The 24,202-nt window shown below is 43.6% G+C and overlaps 1 protein-coding gene across 4 annotated transcripts; it reads left to right on the forward strand.

The window, feature by feature from the left end:
- The first annotated feature begins 887 nt into the window (after positions 1 to 887).
- Positions 888 to 23,258, forward strand: LOC124041154 (atlastin-2-like). 4 transcript variants are annotated; one of them, XM_046358389.1, is made up of 15 exons: positions 888 to 1,009; positions 4,927 to 5,291; positions 9,767 to 9,910; positions 10,098 to 10,202; positions 10,370 to 10,420; positions 10,530 to 10,586; positions 10,710 to 10,802; positions 17,184 to 17,322; positions 18,010 to 18,137; positions 18,252 to 18,308; positions 18,415 to 18,486; positions 20,273 to 20,704; positions 21,048 to 21,062; positions 21,189 to 21,681; positions 21,971 to 22,109. In XM_046358389.1, the coding sequence occupies exons 1-14, from the start codon at positions 937 to 939 to the stop codon at positions 21,306 to 21,308; spliced, it is 1,851 nt and encodes a 616-aa protein (XP_046214345.1). In that variant the 5' UTR covers positions 888 to 936; the 3' UTR covers positions 21,309 to 21,681; positions 21,971 to 22,109. The 4 variants fall into 4 exon arrangements, with proteins under 4 accessions (XP_046214345.1, XP_046214346.1, XP_046214348.1 ...); XM_046358390.1 differs by having other exon boundaries at positions 9,770 to 9,910; XM_046358392.1 differs by lacking the exon at positions 21,048 to 21,062.
- The last annotated feature ends 944 nt before the right edge of the window (positions 23,259 to 24,202 follow it).

The raw sequence follows: 24,202 nt of genomic DNA on the forward strand, positions 1-24,202 counted from the left end.
TTCGGAGTAGAGCACGTGTCAAAGGAGTCATCTCAGGGGTGATGACGGATGTTCAGGTTGAATACATGAAGAGAATTCCTGCCATGGTTGGTGCCCAGTGTCTGACCTGCTGGGTGAATGAAGAAAAAGAAGAAAGTCTGTCAGTCTTGATGTTTTTTGATAAAGAGCAAATACCTACTCATGTGAAACTTGGTTATGTAAGATACGTCGTAAGAGTTTTCGTCCCCAAACCACTGCAGTGTAAGAATTGTAAAAGGATTTCGCCATGTTTCAAGTGTGTGCAGACGAACAGAGTATACTGAAGAACGATGTGTAGAACGACAACAGTGTTGCAATTCTGGTGGGGATCATGATTCTGAGCTCCTGGAGTGCCCTGTAAGGGTGAAGGAGATTAAAGTGGCAAAAGTTAGAGCAGGAGCGAAGAAAAGAATTGAGAAAACAAGTGATGGTAGTGAAGAGATGGTAGTGGATACACCACAGCCTGTAGTAAATGTTTGCTTCCAGACAAAAGATACCCGGTGTGGATTTTGGTCATTTTTTGGGTAGTTTGTTCAGTTTTGGTGGGAATCGTGTTTCCATCCCGCCTAGTAGGTGGTGGGATGCACATTAAATTGTGTGATCGCCAATATACCATAAAATAAGAAAAAGAAGAGTTCTTTAGGCCACTTGAGTAGGATTTTAAAGGGTAAATAGTGGAATGGGGTGGTGTTTTTTAAATCATTATTATTATTATTTATATTCTTAGATAGGGCACATTTTTCCTTTCCCCCAATTGTATAGTACCTTATCACAAAAATGTAGGCAGACCGTGAACGGTCAAACACTCCAGTCAGTACAGTAGGTGGCGGTGTATTGGATGCGATCCAACAACACAATCCCAAAGAAGAAGAAGGGTTCTTTGACGCAACTACGTGGGATTATTTTAAATAGGACAAGATGGCCGAGGTTAGCGGGCTGAGGAAACGGAATCATTTCGAACAAAACCGCAAAAGACACGTCTTTGACGAAGGTAATTTTAAATTTAAGGAGAATACGTGGAACTGGATAGTAATATAGAGACTGACTGTTACATGAACCTCGTTCGGCGTGCCGTAACCTCCAGTAGCCAAGATCGTAACGTATGTGTTTACTTTTACAGGGACCCAGCCAGTGAAGGGTTTAACGTTTTTGTGTAGTTAATTTCGCTGGCTAATTCTCACCCGTCAGCCCTTCCTCTCACCTGGCCGGGTCTGTCATTTTCGGACCGCGAGTGTTGCCCGCTGTTGAGTTGCGTCTATCCCATGGTCCGTTCAATTCTGAATGCTGATTGGTTAAAACCGCATTCCAGCCGGTGTCTCTTCCACAAGTTACCACGGTCTAAATCTATGACATTAAAATGCCTATACTCTCTTCCATCTGACTAAGCAATCCACTGTCTCATAAACCCAGCCAGGCAATTTATCAACTTAATCTCTACTATAAAAAACATCTAGACATTATCTCGCATTTTTTTCGGCTAACATTTGGTTTTCAACAGATTGCTGTCGGTCTCAACATTTGCAACATTGTTTCAATATTCAAATTGGAGTTCCAGCTGTCCCATAGTAATGAACGAGTTGGGATGAGAGACAGGTCGGCAGCTTTTCTCAGCCAGTCGAAATCATGAATCAACATAATTTTTATGGACATATACAAATAACTATCAATAGAAAACAACAGGTAAAACGAACCGACGTGCAGCTAGTTTAAAGTCTTTCCAGCTTCAGTTTGAAGTGATTGTGTTAGCTGTGTTGTTGGTTAACTCCTCTGAACAAGTGTCCTGACGAGAGCACATTTTCTATGCCAGGTGAAATCGCGCATCATTAGCTCATTTATGGCTGTATGCACATAAATGTCACTAGAAAACAGCTTATGCAAATGTGACTAATTCAATGTTATTCTGGCACAGTTTGACGTGACTGTAAGTTAACCATAGTTGGCTATCTAGCAGCCTGCCAGTATGGTATTCATACTATTCCATCCTACAACAAGATAGTCCCGACACAAATGTAGGGTTGCTACCAAAGCCGACTGGTCGTTCGTTCTATCGGTTCGGTTGCCATATACTCGATCCAGTCGTTCAGTCTTTTTTGTTCTGCATCTATGGACGCGAACTAGTCGTAAATAACGTTTTCAATTAAAATATGTGAATCATTATTTAAATATGTTGGTGACCCAGTTGGATAATGCCCTGGAAGCTGGTGCTTTGAGGATATATTGGCACAGTTTGCGTTGTGTCTAAGAACAACCCTTAGCTGTGGTATATTGGCCATATACCAGACCCCCTCGTACCTTATTGCTTAAATAACACAGTATATTGGCACTGTACAATTCAATAGCTTTAGTTCATTCTTACATGTGTTGTTTGAGTTGCTTTTTAAAGCAAAGGTCGAATTGAGCGGATGTCGTCAACCTTCTTTTCAAGGTGGTTTACAAGGTTGTCCGCAGGGGAGGATTAAGGAGGAGAAGGTGGAAACAGTTTCCTAGGGTTAGAGGAAGAAGCTTGACATTTATTGATAGAATTGGCTTTAGCGGACCTCTGGAAGTTTAGTTTTCCTCCATTTTCGGTCTTCTGCCCGCGCATCCCTGTTGTGTAAGCTGGCAATGAGTCACTCAGCCATGGCGTAGATGGGCAGAGCCAAGCCGACCAGGAGGAAAGGGGACAGGAGGAGTCATAGGATGTGGAAAGGGAGGAGAGTTTGGTCGAGGCAGAATCAGGAGAAGGATTTAGCAGACTTAGCGGCGGCGCATGTTTGAACTCTCATTTTTGGATTTAGACAACCAGGAACTCCTTATTGTTGTAACGTTAGCTAGGAACTTCAACTTTATGGCTTTTCCTTGAAACCAATATTCCACTCTTGGAATAGTGTTTTTGTCTTCTTGCAGATGAACTGAAACCCTCCAAACCCATTTAGACAACTAGACCTAATGTTAATATATCGAAAAGAAAACTCTTTGCTTCTGTGGTTTTGCTTGCCCATTCTGTATCCTTGCATCAGACTCATGCAAGGAACGAACAACACCAGATGCTTTTTCTCTCCCTCTGTCAGGTCAGGTGCAACAGCCATCATCAACTCTATTGTAATGTGATATAGACTAGCTATGTGTAGCCTTCCATTTCCTCAGCTGGCCTAGTCTTGGTTTCACATGGGGAAATTCCCTTGCACCTCTACCTAACACCCCTAGCTAACATCTCTCACTGAACAACAGTTGCAATCTGGTACAATTATTTGGGTAATAATGTTGTTTTTGGAATGTTAATGTATACAGAAATCAGTCGACAGGAAAATGGAAGGTGTTATTTTTGACATCACTTTAGTAATGGGGGTCTTTCAAATCCTTTAGCTTTGTGACATGACTCTTGTATCACTGCAAAATACAGCTGGGTTTGTTTGTGTGGCAATAGTTAACACTCAGTGGTGCTGCACTTTGTCCTTGGTGTGCAGAGCCCTTGTTGCAGTTTAACATTTGCCCTGCTTGACTCCGGTCCAGAGAGGGAGTCGTCTCTTGGAGTTGGCACCAGTCCGCAGTGTCACGACGAAGGAGAGGAGGGACAAAGTAAAGAGAGCTGTTTCAGATGTAGATCTAGACTGGCTTCATACATGGCCTGCCAGAGACCCGGATCAGGGCTGTTTCAGATGTAGATCTAGACTGGCTTCATACATGGCCTGCCAGAGACCCGGATCAGGGCTGTTTCAGATGTAGATCTAGACTGGCTTCATACATGGCCTGCCAGAGACCCGGATCAGGGTTGTTTCAGATGTGGATCTAGACTGGCTTCATACATGGCCTGCCAGAGACCCGGATCAGGGCTGTTTCAGATTCAACAGGAGAGAACTGTGGCAAGATAAGGAATGATAAATAAGCCTGCCAATTTTAGATCTGGCTCTGTTTTCTCCAAGGATGAGGGGATTGGACTTCCCAGCCCAGTCCCTGCAGAATAGTCTCTCGGTCTCTCTCCTATGGCACCACTGCCACTTAATTTTGCTGACTACTGCTTCGTATTCCCTGCTTTGCTGGACACTTTGCATAGAGGGGCCTATGTGTGGGTTATGGTCTATTTTACACTGGACTGATGTTGGATGTTTAGTACAGATGTCTATATGTGATTAAAGTTAGGAGCAGTCTGGCCACGAGTTACAGTAGATTACCGTTTTACCCGATTAACACAGGGACTCTTCCATTTCCTGTCCTGACCTGCTATCATGCTAATATGCGCGTGTTGCAGCTTATCATTATTTGGACTGGTGTGAACTTCACATCTGCCCATGTGGGGGAGATTCTGAGGTGTCAGGAGCTGGGGGTATTTAAATTCAGCTTTAGTGTCACTGCGGCTAAAAAGGAACTCTGGCATTGTTGTCTGTGACATGGATGTCCGTCTAGCTGTAGAATAAATTCATAAACTGTCTTGTTGTGATTTTGTTTACTTTTTAAAACATATTTTTTGGTAGTGTTTATCTAGCAGTCTCAAACCCACAGTGAATTATGTCTGTTGACAGACCAGACAGTCATTATACCAGAATCAGCAGGATGCCTCTCCAGTGTAAGCTCTGCTCCGGAGAATGCTGTCCTGTCCTCTCATACCTTCTGTTCGGCAACCCCTCTCCTGGCATCAGCCATAGAGCCCAGTCAGCCCACTGCTGTTTGCCGTCGGCAGACAACAACAAGGCGGCAAGCCCTCACCTGGCATCAGCCATAGAGCCCAGTCAGCCCACTGCTGTTTGCCGTCGGCAGACAACAACCTGGCGGCAAGCCCTCTCCTGGCATCAGCCATAGAGCCCAGTCAGCCCACTGCTGTTTGCCGTCGGCAGACAACCTGGCGGCAAGCCCTCACTTGCCTTAGACCAAATTCTCACTCTCTCCCTGCTCTTAAGGTCATGACACCGTGTCCTATTCTCTCTCTCTCAGGTGCGGGTGGTGTGGAAGATGTTCCTCTGTCCCTGCCAGATCGGAAGCCTCCTCCCAGGATGGCGCCTCGGGCAGAGGTGGATAGCGAGACAGACGAGGCGTGGGAACAGGCCCCAGAGCTGACTGCTGCCTATCAAAGTCCTGTCAAGGAGCAACCTGTAGAAGAGGAGAAGGCTCGGCCCATCCAGATTGTCCTGGCTCACGAAGACGACCACAAATTTGAGCTGGACACGGCGGCTCTGGAGAAGCTCTTACTGCAGGAGGATGTCAGAGACCTTAATGTGGTGGTGGTGTCAGTGGCTGGGGCCTTCCGTAAGGGCAAGTCCTTCCTGCTGGATTTCATGCTCCGATACATGCTAAACCAGGTGAGAACCGGTGCACATATACAGTGCCTTGAGAAAATATTAAAACCGCTTGACTTCTTCAACATTTTGTTATTACAGCCTGAATTTAAATGTTTTAAATAGAAGAAAAAATTGGCACTCTACACACAATACCCCATAATATAATGTATTATTATATATAAAGCAGTATTGTCTTCAGTCAATAAGTATTCAACCCCTTTGTTATGGCCAGCCTAAATAAGTTCAGGAGTAAAAATGTGCTAAATATGTTGCATGCAATAATAGGGTCTAACCTGGTTTTTTTAATGACTGTACCCCACCCACTTATCTGTAAGGTCCCTCAATCGAGCAGTGAATTTCAAAAACAGATTCAAGCACAAAGACCAGGGAGGTTTTCCAATGCCTTGCAAAGAAGTGCACCTATTGGTAGATGGGTTAAAAAAAGGCCCTTTGAGCATGGTGAAGTTATTAATTACACTTTGGATGGTGTATCAATACACCCAGTCATTACAAAGATACAGGTGTCCTTTCTAACTCAGTTGCCTGAAAGGAAGAAAGCTTCTCAGGGATTTCACCTTCAGGCCAATGGTGACTTTAAAACCGCTACAGAGTTTAATACCTGTGATGGGACAAATCAACACATCACTGAGTACCACTGTTCATATTTTCAAGCATGGTGGTGGCTGCATCATGTTATGGGTAGTATGCTTGTCATTGGCAAGGACCAGGGAGTTTTTATATATTAGAGTAAAGTAGAGGAAAACGTGGTTGTCCACTTTCCAACATACAATGGGAGACAAATTCACCTTTCAGCAGGGCAATAACTTAAAACGCAAGGACAAATCTACACTGTTGTTGCATACCAAGACGACATCGAATGTTCCAGAGTGGCCTAGTTACAGTTCAGACTGATGATCTATGGCAAGACTTGATAATTGCTGTCTAACAATGATTAACAACCAACCAACAACCATGATTAACAACCCAGAGACTCCCAGCTGTAATCGCTGCTAAAGGTGATTAACATGTATTGACTCAGGGTTGAATGCTTATCTAATCAAGATATGCGTTTTATTTTTCATAAGTGTACCACATTTTATTTTACTTTGACAGAGTATTTTGTGTAGATTTTTTAAATGTTTTTAAGAAATGAATTTAATCAATTGTCCTTTCTGAAGGCACTGTACCTACAGTACAGACAATTCACTACAAAATACTGATATTTCTCTGAATCATTCATTGGGCAGATCAGGTTGAATGAAGGTTTTGCTGCGCTAAAAGGAAGAACCAATTGAACGGTCTGTTAGCTGGAAAAACTGTGGTTAAAAGCACTTTCTGGCAACATCAACATCAACGATCTATTATCACGTCATTAACACACCCCTGGGTGTAGGGTTAATTCTAAGGTGTTGTGTAACGCTGCTAACCTTTTCAGGGTAAATCTCTGGGTTGTTGGTTCAGTACCAACATTTGTAAAGCAGTTTGGAGATCCTGAATAACCTTGTATTAGTCTTGGATTCCCAGATGAATTATCCACCTACTGACATGATTGTGTTACCTGGCTGATTTTACATAATGTCCTCCATCTAGGGGTTGATGAAACAGGAAGTCTGCTAATGGCTCTAAATGGATGTTAGTAGTTATTCTTTCCTTTGGGATTAATTTAGTAGTGTGAAATTCCTTCAGGACATTTAATTTTTAGCCAAATGCATTTTCCATTCTTAGACTGCTAGATAATTAGCCTTGTCTTCAGGTCATTTCACATACTGTAGTTCAAAAGCAATTTGTCTCATTAGCATTCCTTTTGCTGAAATATGAATTTCTCTGCCAGTTTCTGGGACAAGAGCTTCCCAAGGGAAGGGCATACATTACCAAGGCCGCATCACTACCTTCCAGTGCAACTTTCTAATCAGCCTCCAGGGGTTATGTTAATGTGTCCCCTGTCAAGGATTTGGCTTGAACCATGTGTCGAAATATTGTTTTTTTGTTTTTACTTTGAGAAATATTTATGTAGCTATAGGCCTAGATTTGGGAATGTCTGGTGTTTTCTCGGCACTGAATAAACATGGATGTATAATCAATATTTCTACCGATGACTTGAATCTGAGTGAGAGAGTGAGGAAGAGGACAGTCAGTCATGCCCTCCACCAGGACAGCCAAGCAGCAGCCAGCGATTGCAGGGCCAGTATCACTTTACAGACCACAAAGTGTTATTATAGGTCTGGAAGCTTGGGAAAGCTTTATCTTATATAGTTATAGCTGCCTCAAACTCATTCTCACTGTGTAGTCTGCTGCTAGTTTCCCTGCCTGCCTGGGTCTGTTCCTCTCAAGGTCTGTCACTAGTGCTGAGCAATGAACTGAAATTTCTGTTTTGTTTTTTAAGCAACCAATTGACCAATGTCTGTTCAATTATTTGAATTCCATTGTGTTTTCCTGTGAGCTCAATGCGCACATCTGTTTCTCTAAAGATAAATCTGATCCAGCCTGAACGATGTAGTAGGGAGTTGTAGTTTCCAACAGGCCAATATTCTACATAGTTTAGCACACACAATGTGGTAATTAACTACAATGACCATAATCCATTGCACGTATCCTTGTCCGGTCTTTTACTTTGCATGGTATCTCCATCTGAGATTGCATGATCGAAGTGATTTTATAGTTGGTATTATTTGAAGAACTCCAAAATAGTGATTTTTGTTAGACAAAAGAGCTAAGATGACTTGGAATGAAGTAATAAAGTCATTAAATAAAACATGTAATACACTCACCTGAAATATTTTATTAAAGTTGTGAAATAACCACTTATTAATAACCATAATTTAAGTGATAAGCATTCATGGGAAGTCACTACCATTATGGAACTGTTATAGAGCGTCTGCTAAATGACTTAAATGTAAATGTAAATGTAATTAATGGTTTTATTCTGTGTTACTGAACTTCAAAAAGCACTATCTGACTCACTGAATGATCTGAGGACAGATGGATAGGAGAAGTAAACTTGAGGTTACAGTGGGGTCAGAGGAGCAGTGATTGCTAGTGTTGTTCTGAGAGACGATACACTCCATCGCCTTTAGGGTCAGGTATTCAGGATTGCTCTGATTGTGTTGCCTAAGTTCTTTCACAGCAACAACTCCAGTCCTGAAAAAACAGAATGAACTTCAGAGATTGAGTATTCCCCCCATGTTAGTCTCAGCGGGTTATACCCTTTAGATATCTTTGTAATTATGTTCCAGGCAGGTGCTATTTTGGGGTCTTGGTCTGGCCAACCTAATTTTCCTCCTGGTGCTGATCACTCTCTTTTACAGCCTAGAATTTGAACACTCCATTCCAGTCACATTTCCTGCTGGATAGAGAAGTCTGCTCTTCTGTGTGTGTGTGTGTGTGGCAGTTTGACTGACTGACTAGACTGTTTGGTTAATGTCCTCAGAGGGAGGAGACAGAACTAAAGCTTGTTATCTGAAGCCTGTCTTGTTTGATAGCGCCTGTCTTGTTTGATAGCGCCTGTCTTGTTTGATAGCGCCTGTCTTGTTTGATAGCGCCTGTCTTGTTTGATAGCGCCTGTCTTGTTTGATAGCGCCTGTCTTGTTTGATAGCGCCTGTCTTGTTTGATAGCGCCTGTCTTGTTTGATAGCGCCGTGCTATCCTAGTGGTTAGAACGTTGGGCCAGTAACCGAAAGGTTGCTAGATCTAATCCCCGAGCAGACATGGTAAACATCTGTCGTTCTGCCCCTGAACAAGGCAGTTAACTCACTGTTCTTAGGCCATCATTGAAAATAAGAAGTTGTTCCTAACTGGCTTGCCCAGTTAAATATAAAATAAATAGTTTAATAGCGCCGTAGAATCCTTGTTTAATAGCACTTGATTATTATCTCTGTATTAGCACTGCTGCAGGATGTGTATTTTAATAGCTGTGTGAGATCTATCACCACCAGGCATGGTTAGGTTAAGCTACTCTTCTGCTTCGGAACGCTGCCAGTAGACAGAGCCAGGTTCACTTGTTAAGTAATACCTTTTAGGCATGAAATATAGCATACCATTTTGTATAATTAAGCCATGCTCTCCCTGGAATTAAGACCAGCCCCGTAGGCCACGCTCTCCCTGGAATTAAGACCAGCCCTGTAATGAAGTAGTAGAGTAATGCGCTCACACTTCTAACGGACTTGTTTTCACAACAGCAGCTCATCCTATTAAAGGTGTTCTTCAGACTTAAGTTTCTTTGTCTTTTTTACTGCCTACACTGAAATGAGTCTGACATGATGTTGCGTTTGGCATAGGCTGTGTAAAATTACCCTGATCTCAGGACACCAGTGGTTTGAATGTGATACCACAGGGACCTCCAGTGGTAGTAAGTTGCAAATGCATGTAAGAAATAGCAGTATGCCTATTCCTTCCTTTGATTACTGTTGGACTCTTTCCACATTGCCCATATGAAACACACACTTGCCTACGGGAATCAATAACTTGTTTCCTATACTGACCCCCCTCTCCTGTCACAGCAGCAGGAGCAGTCAGAATCGTGGGTTGGGGCTGATGATGAGCCGCTGACAGGGTTCAGCTGGAGAGGAGGCAGTGAGAGGGAGACCACAGGGATCCAGGTCTGGAGTCAGGTGTTTGTGGTCAACAAGCCGGATGGGAGCAAGGTGAGCCCTACACTGTGACACACACACACTGTTATTAACATTGAGAGGAACACCACAGTGGCACAGTCGTGTTTTGTGTATGATCTTATGTCCATCCCTGCCGCTCATACTGGCTGTACTGTCTTCAAGTGGATTTCCATCATGTTAATGACCTAAAGGTGACCTGTAATATCCTAACCCTTGACAGGTTGCTGTTCTGCTAGTGGATACACAAGGAGCCTTCGACAGCCAGTCTACCATAAAGGACTGTGCAACGGTTTTTGCCTTGAGCACCATGACCAGCTCTGTACAGGTGAGTCTATGATGGATCTGACTGAGTTCTCACTGTTTGATTACATACCCATAAAGGTGCACACATTGTGCCAGTTGAGTTAATGGTGTGTTGTGGATGGAAAGGGCTGGTTGATGTCAAGAACTGGCCTACGTACAAAGGATATTTCATGGTCTAATTATTTTCAGGTGTATAACTTGTCCCAGAATATTCAGGAGGATGATCTTCAGCATCTCCAGGTATACACACTATTCCTCCCCATCTTAATGAATACATTAGACATTTGTGGGTGTGTTTGAAAACAATATTAAGGCTATGACTAACATTGTATTTTCTCTATCTGTTTAGCTCTTCACAGAATACGGCCGGCTTGCTTTGGAGGAAATCTATCTAAAACCCTTCCAGGTGTGTTACTGTCCTGAAAATGGATATTGTTTCTTCAATATATTCAACATGCAAAGTTTGGATGTGCACATTTGTCCTCCCTGAGCACATTCTCTCAGTAACCCTGTCTGTGTTGTGTTCCAGTCTCTCATGTTCCTCATCAGAGACTGGAGCTATCCATATGAGCACAACTATGGACTGGAGGGAGGTAAACGCTTTCTAGAGAAGAGACTGCAGGTAGGTCTGGAGAAGAGAATGGGGCCCATGATGGATCATTTAGAATGGGCTCCTCCATATTTAAACCTTGTATCTAGTCCAGTGTGGCTTTTTCTGAGGGGAATTTCCACTACAGTTTTGAACTAAATTATCTCAGCAGAATTGTAATGTGAATTTTGTTCAGTGTCTCTGTGAATGGCAGGACGCTCGCAGTAGTGGAGGCTGCTGAGGGGAAGGCGGCTCATAATAATGGCTGTAACGGAGCGAATAGAATGACGTCAAACCATGTTTGACACCATTCCACCTATTCCACCTATTCCTCTCCAACTGTTACCAAGAGCCCGTCCTCCCCAATTAAGGTGCCACCAACCTCCTGTGGCATGCAGTATCACTTTTAGTGGATGATCTGTAAGGTTACTTTCTAAATGTGATACATTAGTTACTGTCAAATTGTCATCAAACGTAACTTTTGGATTTAACAAATCTGATTATGGTTACTTTTGGATTGTATTGCCTTTTTAAAGGACAAATCCACCCAAAACCACTTCGTATAATATACAGTGTTATTTAACACTAACATGTGAGATTTTTGTTTTGGCGAAGAAATGTTTCATATTGTCCATTTAACAAGGTTGGTGGCAACATGAAAATCGTTGTGGAAATCTGTTGCAGCTCAAGTCTACTACAAAACCCGCCATGCTCTCTCTATGGGCTAGCTAGCAAAACGTAGCTACACACAATAAGTCTATCTGCATGTGAAGTAGCTAGTTAGTGCAGTTTGTTTAAATTATTTTACAGCTATCAGTTTAGGAGTCTCCAATCTCACCATGTTCAACCTGCAGATCAGTGTGCCTTGAAGAGTGGAGTCTGACATTTGCAACCGCACCATGCAATGCACCCTGGACCGAAGAGGCAGACAAATAGGATACATGTGTCCCTTGTTAAATTACACATTTCTTGTGGTAGGAATATCGCAAAAATATGATCAGTGGCTAATTTGAGAGAAGACAACCTCCCGTGTTGACATTGGCCAGTATTGAACTCACACATATGATGATTGACGTTTTTGCGATCTAAAAGTCGTATTCCTTAAACTTCCAGTGTTGTGAGAGCGGCTTTATCACAATTCTACGTCGTATATGAATGCTTCCACTCGGTGTTTGAGATCAATTGACACTCTTTACCATGGCACTTTGAGATTTATCTTAAACTGCAAAACCCTTACGCACCACTGCACTTTGTGTACCAGGGTTGGCTGGCCTTCTCTAGTCATTCGTAGGCTCAGTCACTGGTATACTTTTATTTCCAAAGCCATTTTGGGTTTACTTCCTTTTTATTTGTGCATTTTATTGTTTAGAAATGTCTCTTCGTTCGCTGGACTTTATCCTGCTAACTGTTCCAAATGTCCCAACTGAATTTGGTAAAAGGGCTTTTATGTCCTCTGCGCCATCGTCTTGGAACGCCTTACAAAATACTTTTAAACTGGAAAAACTTGTCTCGCTTGCTGTTTTTAAATCAATGAAGGATTTTGAGGCTGATTCCCTGATCTGTCAATGTTTTTAATTTGCTGTTTTATACTCTTGTGAATTCAATGGTTTTTACGAGATTCAAATCAAATTTTATTTGTCACATACACATGGTTAGCAGATGTTAATGTGAGTGTAGTGAAATCCTTGTGCTTCTAGTTCCGACAATGCAGTGATAACCAACAAGTAATCTAACTAACAATTCCAAAACTACTACCTTATAGACACAAGTGTAAGGGGATAAAGAATATGTACATAAAGATATATGAATGAGTGATGGTACAGAGCGGCATGGGCAAGATACAGTAGATGGTATTGAGTGCAGTATATACATATGAGATGAGTATGTAAACAAAGTGGCATAGTTAAAGTGGCTAGTGATACATGTATTACATAAAGATGCAGTAGATGATATAGAGTACAGTATATACATATACATATGAGATTAATAATGTAGGGTATGTAAACATATTAGGTAGCATTGTTTAAAGTGGCTTGTTATATATTTTACATTTTCCATCAATTCCCATTATTAAAGTGGCTGGAGTTGAGTCAGTGTGTTGGCAGCAGCCACTCAATGTTAGTGGTGGCTGTTTAACAGTCTGATGGCCTTGAGATAGAAGCTGTTTTTCAGTCTCTCGGTCCTTGCTTTGATGCACCTGTACTGACCTCGCCTTCTGGATGATAGCGGGGTGAACAGGCAGTGGCTCGGGTGGTTGATGTCCTTGATGATCTTTATGGCCTTCCTGTGACATCGGGTGGTGTAGGTGTCCTGGAGGGCAGGTAGTTTGCCCCCGGTGATGCGTTGTGCAGACCTCACTACCCTCTGGAGAGCCTTACGGTTGTGGGTGGAGCAGTTGCCATACCAGGCGGTGATACAGCCCGACAGGATGCTCTCGATTGTGCATCTGTAGACGTTTGAGTGCTTTTGGTGACAAGCCAAATTTCTTCATGAAGAGGCGCTGCTGCGCCTTCACGATGCTGTCTGTGTGGGTGGACCAATTCAGTTTGTCTGTGATGTGTACGCCGAGGAACTTAACTTACTACCCTCTCCACTACTGTTCCATCGATGTGGATAGGGGGGTGTTCCCTCTGCTGTTTCCTGAAGTCCACAATCATCTCCTTAGTTTTGTTGACGTTGAGTGTGAGGTTATTTTCCTGACACCACACTCCGAGGGCCCTCACCTCCTCCCTGTAGGCCGTCTCGTCGTTGTTGGTAATCAAGCCTACCACTGTTGCGAACTTGATGATTGAGTTGGAGGCGTGCGTGGCCACGCAGTCGTGGGTGAACAGGGAGTACAGGAGAGGGCTCAGAACGCACCCTTGTGGGGCCCCAGTGTTGAGGACCAGCGGGGTAGAGATGTTGCCTACCCTCACCACCTGGGGGCGGCCCGTCAGGAAGTCCAGTACCCAGTTGCACAGGGCGGGGTCGAGACCCAGGGTCTCGAGCTTGATGATGAGCTTGGAGGGCACTATGGTGTTAAATGCCGAGCTGTAGTCGATGAACAGCATTCTCACATAGGTATTCCTCTTGTCCAGATGGGTTAGGGCAGTGTGCAGTGTGGTTGAGATTGCATCGTCTGTGGACCTATTTGGCGGTAAGCAAATTGGAGTGGGTCTAGAGTGTCAGGTAGGGTGGAGGTGATATGGTCCTTGACTAGTCTCTCAAAGCACTTCATGATGACGGAAGTGAGTGCTACGGGGCGGTAGTCGTTTAGCTCAGTTACCTTTGCTTTCTTGGGAACAGGAACAATGGTGGCCCTCTTGAAGCATGTGGGAACAACAGACTGGGATAGGGATTGATTGAATATGTCTGTAAACACACCAGCCAGCTGGTCTGCACATGCTCTGAGGGTGCGGCTGGGGATGCCGTCTGGGCCTGCAGCCTTGCGAGGGTTGACACGTTTTAAATGTTTTCCTCACGTCGGCTGCAGTGAAGGTAAGTCCGCATGTTTTAGTTGCGGTCGGTGTCAGTGGCACTGTTGTCCTCAAAGCGGGCAAAAAAGTTATTTAGTCTGCCTGGGAGCAAGACATCCTGGTCCGTGACGGTGCTGGTTTTCTTTTTGTTATCCGTGATTGACTGTAGACCCTGCCACATACCTCTTGTGTCTGAGCCATTGAATTGAGATTCTACTTTGTCTCTATACTGACGCTTAGCTTGTTTGATTGCCTTGCGGAGGGAATAGTTACACTGTTTGTATTCGGTGAATTTTCCGGTCACCTTGTCCTGATTAAAAGCAGGGGTTCGCGCTTTCAGTTTCACGCGAATGCTGCCATCAATCCACGGTTTCTGGTTTGGGAATGTTTTAATCGTTGCTATGGGAACGACATCTTCAACGCACGTTCTAATGAACTCGCTCACTGAATCAGCGTATTGGTCAATGTTGTTGTCTGACGCAATACGAAACATATCCCAGTCCATGTGATGGAAGCAGTCTTGGAGTGTGGATTACTTGTAGTTTTTTGTGGTGTGTGTCTGTATTTTCTTTGTAATGACTTGGTGCTGCCTATCTTGGCCAGCGCGCTCTTGAAAAATAACCTTCCTGGTTAAATAAAATATAAAATACCAGCCGAATAACTCCGATACACATTAAATGACCAAGGGAATTGATAGAACATCGCTCAGATGTACAAAAGCAATATAACAATCAAAATGGGTGAATCTTTACTTTGAGGCATTAGTAGAAGACAAGAAGGGTCCATCAAACGCATTTGCTTCTCTGCCGTTTTCAAGCAGGATTCCTGATTATGGATGGTCATTTTCAGTCATCTATATAACCTGTCTGTAGTTTTCTGATCATATTGGGACTCCCTGATATATGTTGGTCTGGTTGTCTTCATCTAATTACATTAAATATTTTTAATGGATGCTCAAAATATTTTTTTTGTTCAAGGCTCAGACTCCCATGATTCCATTTGGCAAAACCACTCCCACCATCAGAAGTTGCAGCCATTGCACTCTTTCCAAATAGCCTATGTTTTCGTCGTGAATTACTTGTAAACCTACATTTTTTTTATTAGTTCCAGAAGGCCTACAGTGTTGGATAGTTGCTAAGGTTGTATTTGGCTGTTATTCTTTTACAACATTTTATTTCAGATGCAGCACTGTTAGCTACTTGGCTGGCTAGCATTGCTAATGTAGAGCAGGCTTCAATCATGAGACTAGGATTCCTTAGTGATTTGCCTGTAAATCTTGTGTTTTTTGGACTGTTTTAAGAGTCGCTAAGATTCAACTTGGCTCTAATAGCATGCTAGCTAACCAGCATCAGACACATTAACTTAATTTCATTATTTTTGTGTGTAATGCAGTTGATTGTCACCAATGACATGAACATACTCTTGGCCATGTAGTGTATGTGGACACCTGCTCGTCGATCATCTCATTCCAAAATCAAATCAGTGTATTTGTCACGTGCGCCGAATACAACGGGTGTAGTAGACCTTACAGTGAAATGCTTACTTACAGGCTCTAACCAATAGTGCAAAAAAGGTGTTAGGTGAACAATGGGTAAGTAAAGAAAGGCTACATACAGGCACCAGTTAGTCAGGCTGATGTAGTATGTAGATATGGTAAAGTGACTATGCATATATGATGAACAGAGTAGCAGTAGTGTAAAAGAGGGGTTGGTGGGTGGCGGACACAATGCAGATAGCCCAGTTAGCCAATGTGTGGGAGCACTGGTTGGTTGGCCCAATTGAGGTAATATGTACATGAATGTATAGTTAAAGTTACAATGCATATATGATAAACTGAGAGTAGCAGCAGTGTAAAAAGAGGGGGCCGGGGGGTACACAATGTAAAAAGTCCAGGTAGCCATTTGATTACCTGTTCAAGAGTCTTGTGGCTTGGGGGTAAAAACTGTTGAATCCTTTTGCATCCTAGACTTGGCACTCCGGTACCGCTTGACATGCAGTAGTAGAGAGAACAGTCTATGACTGGGGTGGCTGGGGGTCTTTGACCATTTTTAGGGCCTTCCTCTGACACCGCCTAGTATAGAGGTCCTGGATGGCAGGCAGCTTAGCCCCAGTGATATACTGGGCTGTACGCACTACCCTCTGTAGTGCCTTGCGGTCAGAAGCCAAGCAATTGCCGTACCAGGCTGCTCTCGATGTTGCAGCTGTAGAACATTTTGAGGATCTCAGGACCCATGCCAAATCTTTTTAGTTTCCTGAGGGGAAATAGGCTTTGTCATGCCCTCTTCACGACTGTCTTGGTGTGTTTGGACCATTCTAGTTTGTTGATGTGGACAAGCTCTCAACCTGCTCCACCACAGCCCAGTCTATGAGAATGGGGGCGTGCTCGGTCCTCCTTTTCTTGTCGTCCACAATCATCTCCTTTAGTCTTGGTTACGCTGAGGGATAGGTTATTCTGGCACCACACAGCCTATAGGGAGGTCAGAGACCTGGCCATCTCGTCGTTGTCGGTGATCAGGCCTACCACTGTTGTGTCGTCTGCAAACTTAATGATGGTGTTGGAGTCATGCCTGGCCATGCAGTCGTGGGTGAACAGGGAGTACAGGAGGGGACTGAGCAGACACCCCTGTGGAGCTTCAGTGTTGAGGATCAGCGTGGCAGATATGTTGCTACCTACCCTCACCACCCGGGAACGGCCCGTCAGGAAGTCATGGAGATGAAATGCTCCCTGGGAATTATAGTAGAAGAGGACAATGCAGAAACTTTTTAAATGACTGAAATGAGGATTGTGCAGTATGACTAACAAATGATAACATCATATTGTGTGTTAAATTTTACAGTAGTAAATGTATACAAACAGCATAACTGATTATAAAGTGGCGGAATTGTCCTTTAAACTTGTGCTTTAGACAACAGACCAGTGTCTTGGATATTATGTAACAGCTGTGTGTGTTTTCTACAGGTGAAACAGAACCAGCACGAGGAACTGCAGACCGTGAGGAAACACATCCACTCCTGCTTCTCCAACATCGGTTGCTTCCTACTGCCCCACCCCGGCCTCAAAGTGGCCATCAACCCCATGTTTGACGGCAGATTAAAAGGTGAGGCCTCCCATTGCAGAGAATAATCCCTTCCACCTCCACCCTCCATGCTATATACTAACCCCCTTGTACCCCCCTCATACTCCACTAACCCCCTTCTACTCATCCTCCATATTCAACTAACCCCTTGCACCCCCCTCATACTTCACTAACCCCCTTCCACTCATCCTCCATACTCCACTAACCCCCTTCCACTCATCCTCCATATTCAACTAACCCCCTTGCACCCCCTCATACTCCACTAACCCCCTTCCACTCATCCTCCATACTCCACTAACCCCTTCCACTCATCCTCCATATTCCACTAACCCCCTTGCACCCCCTCATACTCCACTAACCCCCTTCCACTCATCCTCCATACTCCACTAACCCCTTGCACACCCCTTCATACTCTACTAACCCCTTCCACTCATCCTCTATATTCCACTAACCCCTCCACCAACCCGCTCCATACACTACTAACCTCCTTCCACCCCTCCATAGTCTACTGACCCCCTTCATACTCTACCGACCCTTTCCACCCCCCTCTGCCAATACTTCACTTCCCTTCCACCTGACGTTATCCCATCCTCAGTGACTCCCAGACCCTTTTCTTAATACTGAGGTGGAGAGGCAGTTTAAGAAAATAGTTAACCCCTGGAGACATTCTTGGGCTTTACTATGCTTCTGGCTGTGTTCTTTGTGTAGACATTGATGGTGACTTTAAGGAGGCACTGGGCAATCTGGTGCCCTTACTGCTGGCTCCTGAGAACCTGGTGGAGAAGGAGATAGGAGGGGCTAAAGTGACCTGCAGAGATCTAGTGGAGTACTTTAAGGTGAGCACTATGTTCTCCCATGGCTTATAAACTACTTTAAATGCCTGAAACTTCCTAGCTTCTCGTCACAACTGAAGTTATAGAAAACACATTTTCTCCACGGCTTCTTCCCAGGCCTATATAAAGATCTATCAAGGGGAGGAGCTTCCTCATCCTAAATCAATGTTACAGGTATGTACTGGTTTGATCCACATTGATAAATTTTGAGCAAGCTTGTGGGGGTTTTCTCTTATCTTGCTCAAACCCTCTTTGTATTTGACTGTGCTCTGTTACCTAGGCAACGGCTGAAGCCAACAACCTTACAGCAGTTGCTGGAGGAAAAGACACTTACAGCAAAAGCATGGAAATGGTAGGTTTGTTCACCCCTGGCTTGTTACACAAACAATGTATAGTGCATTCTGACCCCTTCCCTTTTCCCACATTTTGCTACGTTACAGCCTTATTCTAAAATGGATTAAATAAAAACATTTCCTCATCTACACAAAATACCCCATAATGACAAATCAAAAACAGGTTTTAGATTTTTTTGCAAATGTATAAAAATACAAAAACTGATACCTTATTTACCCCTTCCACCCCCTCCTCCATACTCACCCGAATGTATTCTGGCCACCCGAATGTAATCAGACCCTCTGAATTGAGCTTGGGTGCATCCTGTTTCCCATTGATCATCCTTGAGATGTTTCTACAAAATGATTTGGAGTCCTCCTGTGGTAAATTCAATTGATTGGACATGATTTGGAAAGGCACACACCTGTCTTTATAAGGTCCCACAGTTGACAGTGCATGTCAGCAAAAACCGAGCCATGAGGTCGAAGGAATTGTCGAGGCACAGATCTGGAGAGAGGTACCAACAAATTTCTGCAGAATTTATGGTCCCCAAAAACAGTGGCCGCCTCCATTCTTAAATGGAAGAAGTTTGGAACCACCAAGAATCTTCATAGAGCTGGCCACCCGGTCAAACTGAGCAATCAGAGGAGAAGGACCTTGGTCAGGGAGGTGACCAGGACCCCAATGGTCACTGTGACAGAGGTCCTCTGTGGAGATAGGAGAACCTTCCAGAAGATCAACCATCTCTGTAGCACTCTAATCGGGCCTTTATGGTAGTGGCCAGACGGAAGCCACTCTTCAGTAAAAGACGCATGACAGACCTGAGTTGATCAAAAGGCACCTAAAGACTCTCAGGCCATAAGAAACAAGAATCTCTGGTCTGATTTAAAACATGATTTAACTCTTTGGCCTGAATTCCAAGCGTCACGTCTGGAGGAAGCCTGGCACAATCCCTACGGTGGTGGCAGCATAATACTGTGGGGGATGTTTTTCAGCGACAGGGATTGGGAGACTAGTCAGGAAAGTGCTCAGGACTTCAGACTGGGGCAAAGGTTCACCTTCCAACAGGACAATGACCCTAAGCACACAGCAAAGACAACGCAGGAGTGGCTTCAGGACAAGTCTTTGAATGTCCTTGAGTAGCCCAGCCAGAGCCTGGACTTGAACCGGATCAAACATCTCTGGAGAGACCTGAAAATAGCTGTGCAGCAACGCTCCCCATCCAACCTGACAGATCTTGTGAGGATCTGCAGAGAAGAATGGGAGAAACTTCCCAAATACAGGTGTGCCAAGCTTGGAGCCTCATACCCAGACTCTGCTGTAATCATTTCCAAAGGTGCTTCAACAAAGTACTTAGTAAAGGGTCTGAATACTGGAACTGTGATTAGTTTGATTAATACATTTGCAAAAATGCCTAAACCTGTTTTTGCTTTGTCATTATGGGGTATTGTTTGTAGATTGGCGGGGGGCAATTTAATCCATTTTAGCATAAGGGTGTATTGTAACAATATTTGGGGAAAATGAGTGACACATTCCAAGCAGATTGGTTTACTATTGCTGTTGTACTCACGCACACTACATGTTAATGTTTTTAAATGTATGTGAACTGTGAATTCTTATGTATTTTTTGTTATGTGTTGGACCCCAGTAAGACTAGCTGTTACTATTGGGGATCCTAATAAAATACAAATTGTCATAATACAAATTAAACCAATGAGGTCATTCGTAGAGGTAATATTTTTGCCACTAGTCTTTGTTAGTGTAGTAATCTATTTGGTTTGTGAAATGTGGTGTTTCCCTGCTAGGTGTGTGGAGGGGACAAGCCCTACATCGCCCCTGCAGACTTGGAACGCTGCCACGAGGAGTTCAAGGAGTGCTCGGTGCGTCAGTTCCGCTCTGTGAAGAAGATGGGAGGGGAGGACTTCTGCAAGAAATACCAGGAGCAGCTGGAGGGCGAGCTGGATGAGGCCTACTCCAACTTCCATAAGCACAACGAGGGCAAGAACATCTTCTACGCTGCACGCACACCCGCCACGCTCTTCGTTGTCATGTTCACCACCTACATCGTCTCAGGGCTGACCGGCTTCATTGGAATGAACACTATTGCCTTGCTGGCCAACCTGGTCATGGGCGTGGCTCTCATAACTCTCTGCATGTGGGCCTACGTCAAATACTCAGGGGAGTTCAGAGATGTGGGCACCATCATAGACCTGTTGGCAGAGACACTCTGGGAACAGGTGGGTGCTGATATGTCTGTGGATAAATGTGTTTTGTGTTTTCATAGATTTTTCTATTAAGGATAGAAGTATGGATGCAGGAAGTATGTTTGTTTAGCATGTGTGACTCAAAGCCATGTGAAGCTGAGAATATTTCATGTTCTCCACTGTCTGTGATGTTGATTCCTTCCCTTCAGAGTCCAGATTTCTAGTGGCCCTCTAGTTCCCCATCAGCCCTGAACTCAATCGCATTATCCTTCACCAGCCCTATCCAATGAGCTACCAGCCTTTTTCCTTTAACATCCAATCAGCCTGCCCGATCTGTTCTTCTTTTAATCTGATCTTGCTCTCCTCTCCGCCTCAGATGACTGCCAGAAAGGTGAGGTGGAGGTTTCTCTTCCTGCCTATGTTCCTGGTTCAGTGCACTGTGTTTTCTGTCTTTGTTTGGTTGTTTCCCTGATTTTGCCGCTCTTCTCTGCTAATTCCTCACCTCCCATGTCTCCAGGTGCTTTCCAAACTCTTTGAGTTGGCCAGGAGTCGAATCACGTGGCACTCTTTCCTACCATCAGCAGCAACGCAGAGAAAGAGACTCCCCTCAAACAACAATGACAAGAAGACTCACTAACTTTTCTGGCTAGCTGCTTGGCTCTTTATTTCCAAATGCATCTGCAGTCCACTCTTGTCATTCCTTGTGACATATGGGGCTGGTCTTAATTACAGGGAGGTTGTGTTTGCCTAGTTCAGTCTACATGTAGAATATGCAGGTTGGCACTCCCTAATCTTGATTGTAATCACAGCAGGCCACTGGAATTGGCCTACTGACTAGTCTTAAATCATTTAAACTATTATATTTTTAATCCATTTGTTCATTTGCCATCCTGCTCTTGTCATTCCTTGTGGCCTATGGGGTCTTTTTGTCATTACAGGGAGGTTGTGGCCGGTCTTAATTACAGGCAGGTTGTGTCTGCGTAGTTCACTCTGTTCCATGTAGAATGCAGGTTGGCACTCTCCCTACTCTTCTGATTGTAATCACAGCAGGCCACTGGAATTGGCCTACTGACTAGTCTTAAATCTACAATTTTCATAGATTTTTGTTTTAGCCATTTGTTCAATTGCCATGATTGGAGTTGAGTTTTTGCTATGTTTCTCTTCATTTTAAATGATCATGTGTGTTTTCAGTCTGTATGTTGGACAGAATCTCTTCTCCCTCCATTTGTCCTCATGTTTTAATTTCTATTGATTTGATCTCATGTCATGTCCCTTTGTGCTCTCCTCTTCCCTCTCCAGGTGTTGAAGCCACTGAGTGCGCAATATATGGAGGATAACGTTAGACAGACTGTGGTTAACTCCATCAGAGCCAGTCTGACGGAACAAGCCACACAGCACGCAAAATTAAAGCCACACTGACCCCTCCTTCTGCTATTACTCTACCATCCACTCACCCCACCCCTTCATTCAGTGCTAAATCCTAGGACTGTGGCACTGTGCAAACCAAAGTTTACCCTGCACAGGCCCAGCCAGCCTCTGTCTGCTGTAGTGGCCTGTCTTACTGCTGGCTACTCGACTCTTGGATCCCCCTGTTGGAAGGTGGACAATCAGCGAGTTAAGAAGTAGTTGCCGGTCTGCTCTCACCTTTACCACAATTTGACTGATTCACACGCAACCCCCCCCCCCCATACACACCTATGTCAGGATTTTAAATTATTAAGAGTTGTTAGGTTTGCTGACCCGGTTTTAGTGTTGTCATATTAAGCAGATTGCACTTACTTGGTTTCAAGGTTAATTCAGGGAGTCACAGCTCTTTGGTGTGCCATTGGATGCAAGATGAACTGTCTGCATAGTCATGCATACTATAGCCTAGCCGTTGTTCCTACCCTCTCTCCTGATGCCGTTTGGTTAACAGGGGTGGATTTAGAAATCCTTTGAGCCTCTTTAGTAGTTTTAAGATACTGCTGTTTAATCTTGCTTTAGTGTCTACCTACCAGTGTTATCTACTGTATGGTATTAGACAAACACAGCATAGCACTATAATAGGCCCTAGAGCTCAATCTATTGTGCTTAGCAGGGGAATGTAATTCAGACAGTTTCATTAATTTGCCTTTCTTGAAAACCCACATGACAGTGGGAGTGACAAATGGTATTGCACATCTAGTTTTTCTTGTCAATACAGCACTAATGATATCAGTTAGGTCAACGCTTTTGTACCAATTCCATCCACAACTGTCTCGCCTAGGAACGCGGCAGTTGTTACAGTTCATTTAAAAAAAAAATAGGGAATGATGTATGACACATTTTACACTTTGTATAAATTCTATAGTGTTGGCGGGGTGTTTTTTGTTGATTGGCCTAGTGTGGTTTAAGGAATGTTTTGTGATTGGTCTTAGTTGCATCTTTTTCTGTGATCTACTATACCGGTACGTAAACAAACTCTAGGCTAGAGCATTTAGATTCCACCCCGGACAAAGCTTTCTGGAATTTGATGAGTGGGTCGATTGTCTTTTTAAATCACTTACTGGAATTTATTTTACAATAAACAAGTACATTGACCTTATTGATTAAAATAATCTACTGTTGACTCCTTTGTGGTCCTTCTGTAGCTCAGTTGGTAGAGCATGGCGCTTGTAACGCCAGGGTAGTGGGTTTGATTCCCGGGACCACCCATACGTAGAATGTATGCACACATGACTGTAAGTCGCTTTGGATAAAAGCGTCTGCTAAATGGCATTTATTATATTATTTATTGAAACAAGGGCAAAACCATCACGGCTTGTTCCCGCAGTATTCAACAATATAGATGTCAATACAGTGGGTATAAAGCTTCAATTTTATAGCTTAAGTCACACTGGTAGTTCAATATCAGTCAGATTTGTTGTAATAACCACCATAACTGTTTATCTTGTCTTCCCAGTTTACTAGACACATGGCATCATAAGCCAGTTAAGGTTGGTCTGTGGAGATGGAGACCCCCTCCCCCAATACATTCATTGCCGGTATCCTCAGCTATACCCGCTGTCTGTTTCAGTGCATGGTTTAACTACCACGATCTTGTATGAAACGTGTGTGTATGCAGTAAGAGTAGCCAGAGAGCGTTATCCCAAGACCCTCACACAAGGTGCTGTGCCACTCGGGAGCCCCCAAAAATTGCTCCACAAAGTTTTGTATACAAATTCAGCAGACTGGACAATTTTATATAACAAAGCTTTAAAGAAGTCAAACACTTGTTGCAATGCAATATTTTCATGTATTCACAAATGCTACACATGTGGTTAGATCTATTTTTGAAACTTCAATCATTTTACATTTCAGTGCAGGTAGAGTGTCTTAAAAATACCTTTTTTTTTACAGGACTGCTTCATTTTGTAGTGTAACTTTCATTCCAATCTGGGATGAGAAGACATTGTGCTGTTGGGATGCATATTGGATAATGGGTAATAAAAATAAGTCAATTGCAACTTTTAAATGTAACAGGCACATTCAGGGCTCTAAAATAACATTCATCAGTACCACTGGAGCACCAGA

Source organism: Oncorhynchus gorbuscha, linkage group LG08 (assembly GCF_021184085.1).
Source record: "Oncorhynchus gorbuscha isolate QuinsamMale2020 ecotype Even-year linkage group LG08, OgorEven_v1.0, whole genome shotgun sequence".
Taxonomy (NCBI): Eukaryota; Metazoa; Chordata; class Actinopteri; order Salmoniformes; family Salmonidae; genus Oncorhynchus; species Oncorhynchus gorbuscha.

What these genes read in the sequence shown, in the direction of transcription:
- LOC124041154 (XM_046358389.1), top strand. Translation starts at nt 937, where the DNA reads ATGGCCGAGGTTAGCGGGCTGAGGAAACGGAATCATTTCGAACAAAAC. An exon ending in ACAAGCCGGATGGGAGCAAG is followed by an intron (nt 9,911 to 10,097) that starts GTGAGCCCTACA and finishes AACCCTTGACAG; the next exon opens with GTTGCTGTTCTGCTAGTGGA. An exon ending in ACAGCAAAAGCATGGAAATG is followed by an intron (nt 18,487 to 20,272) that starts GTAGGTTTGTTC and finishes TTTCCCTGCTAG; the next exon opens with GTGTGTGGAGGGGACAAGCC.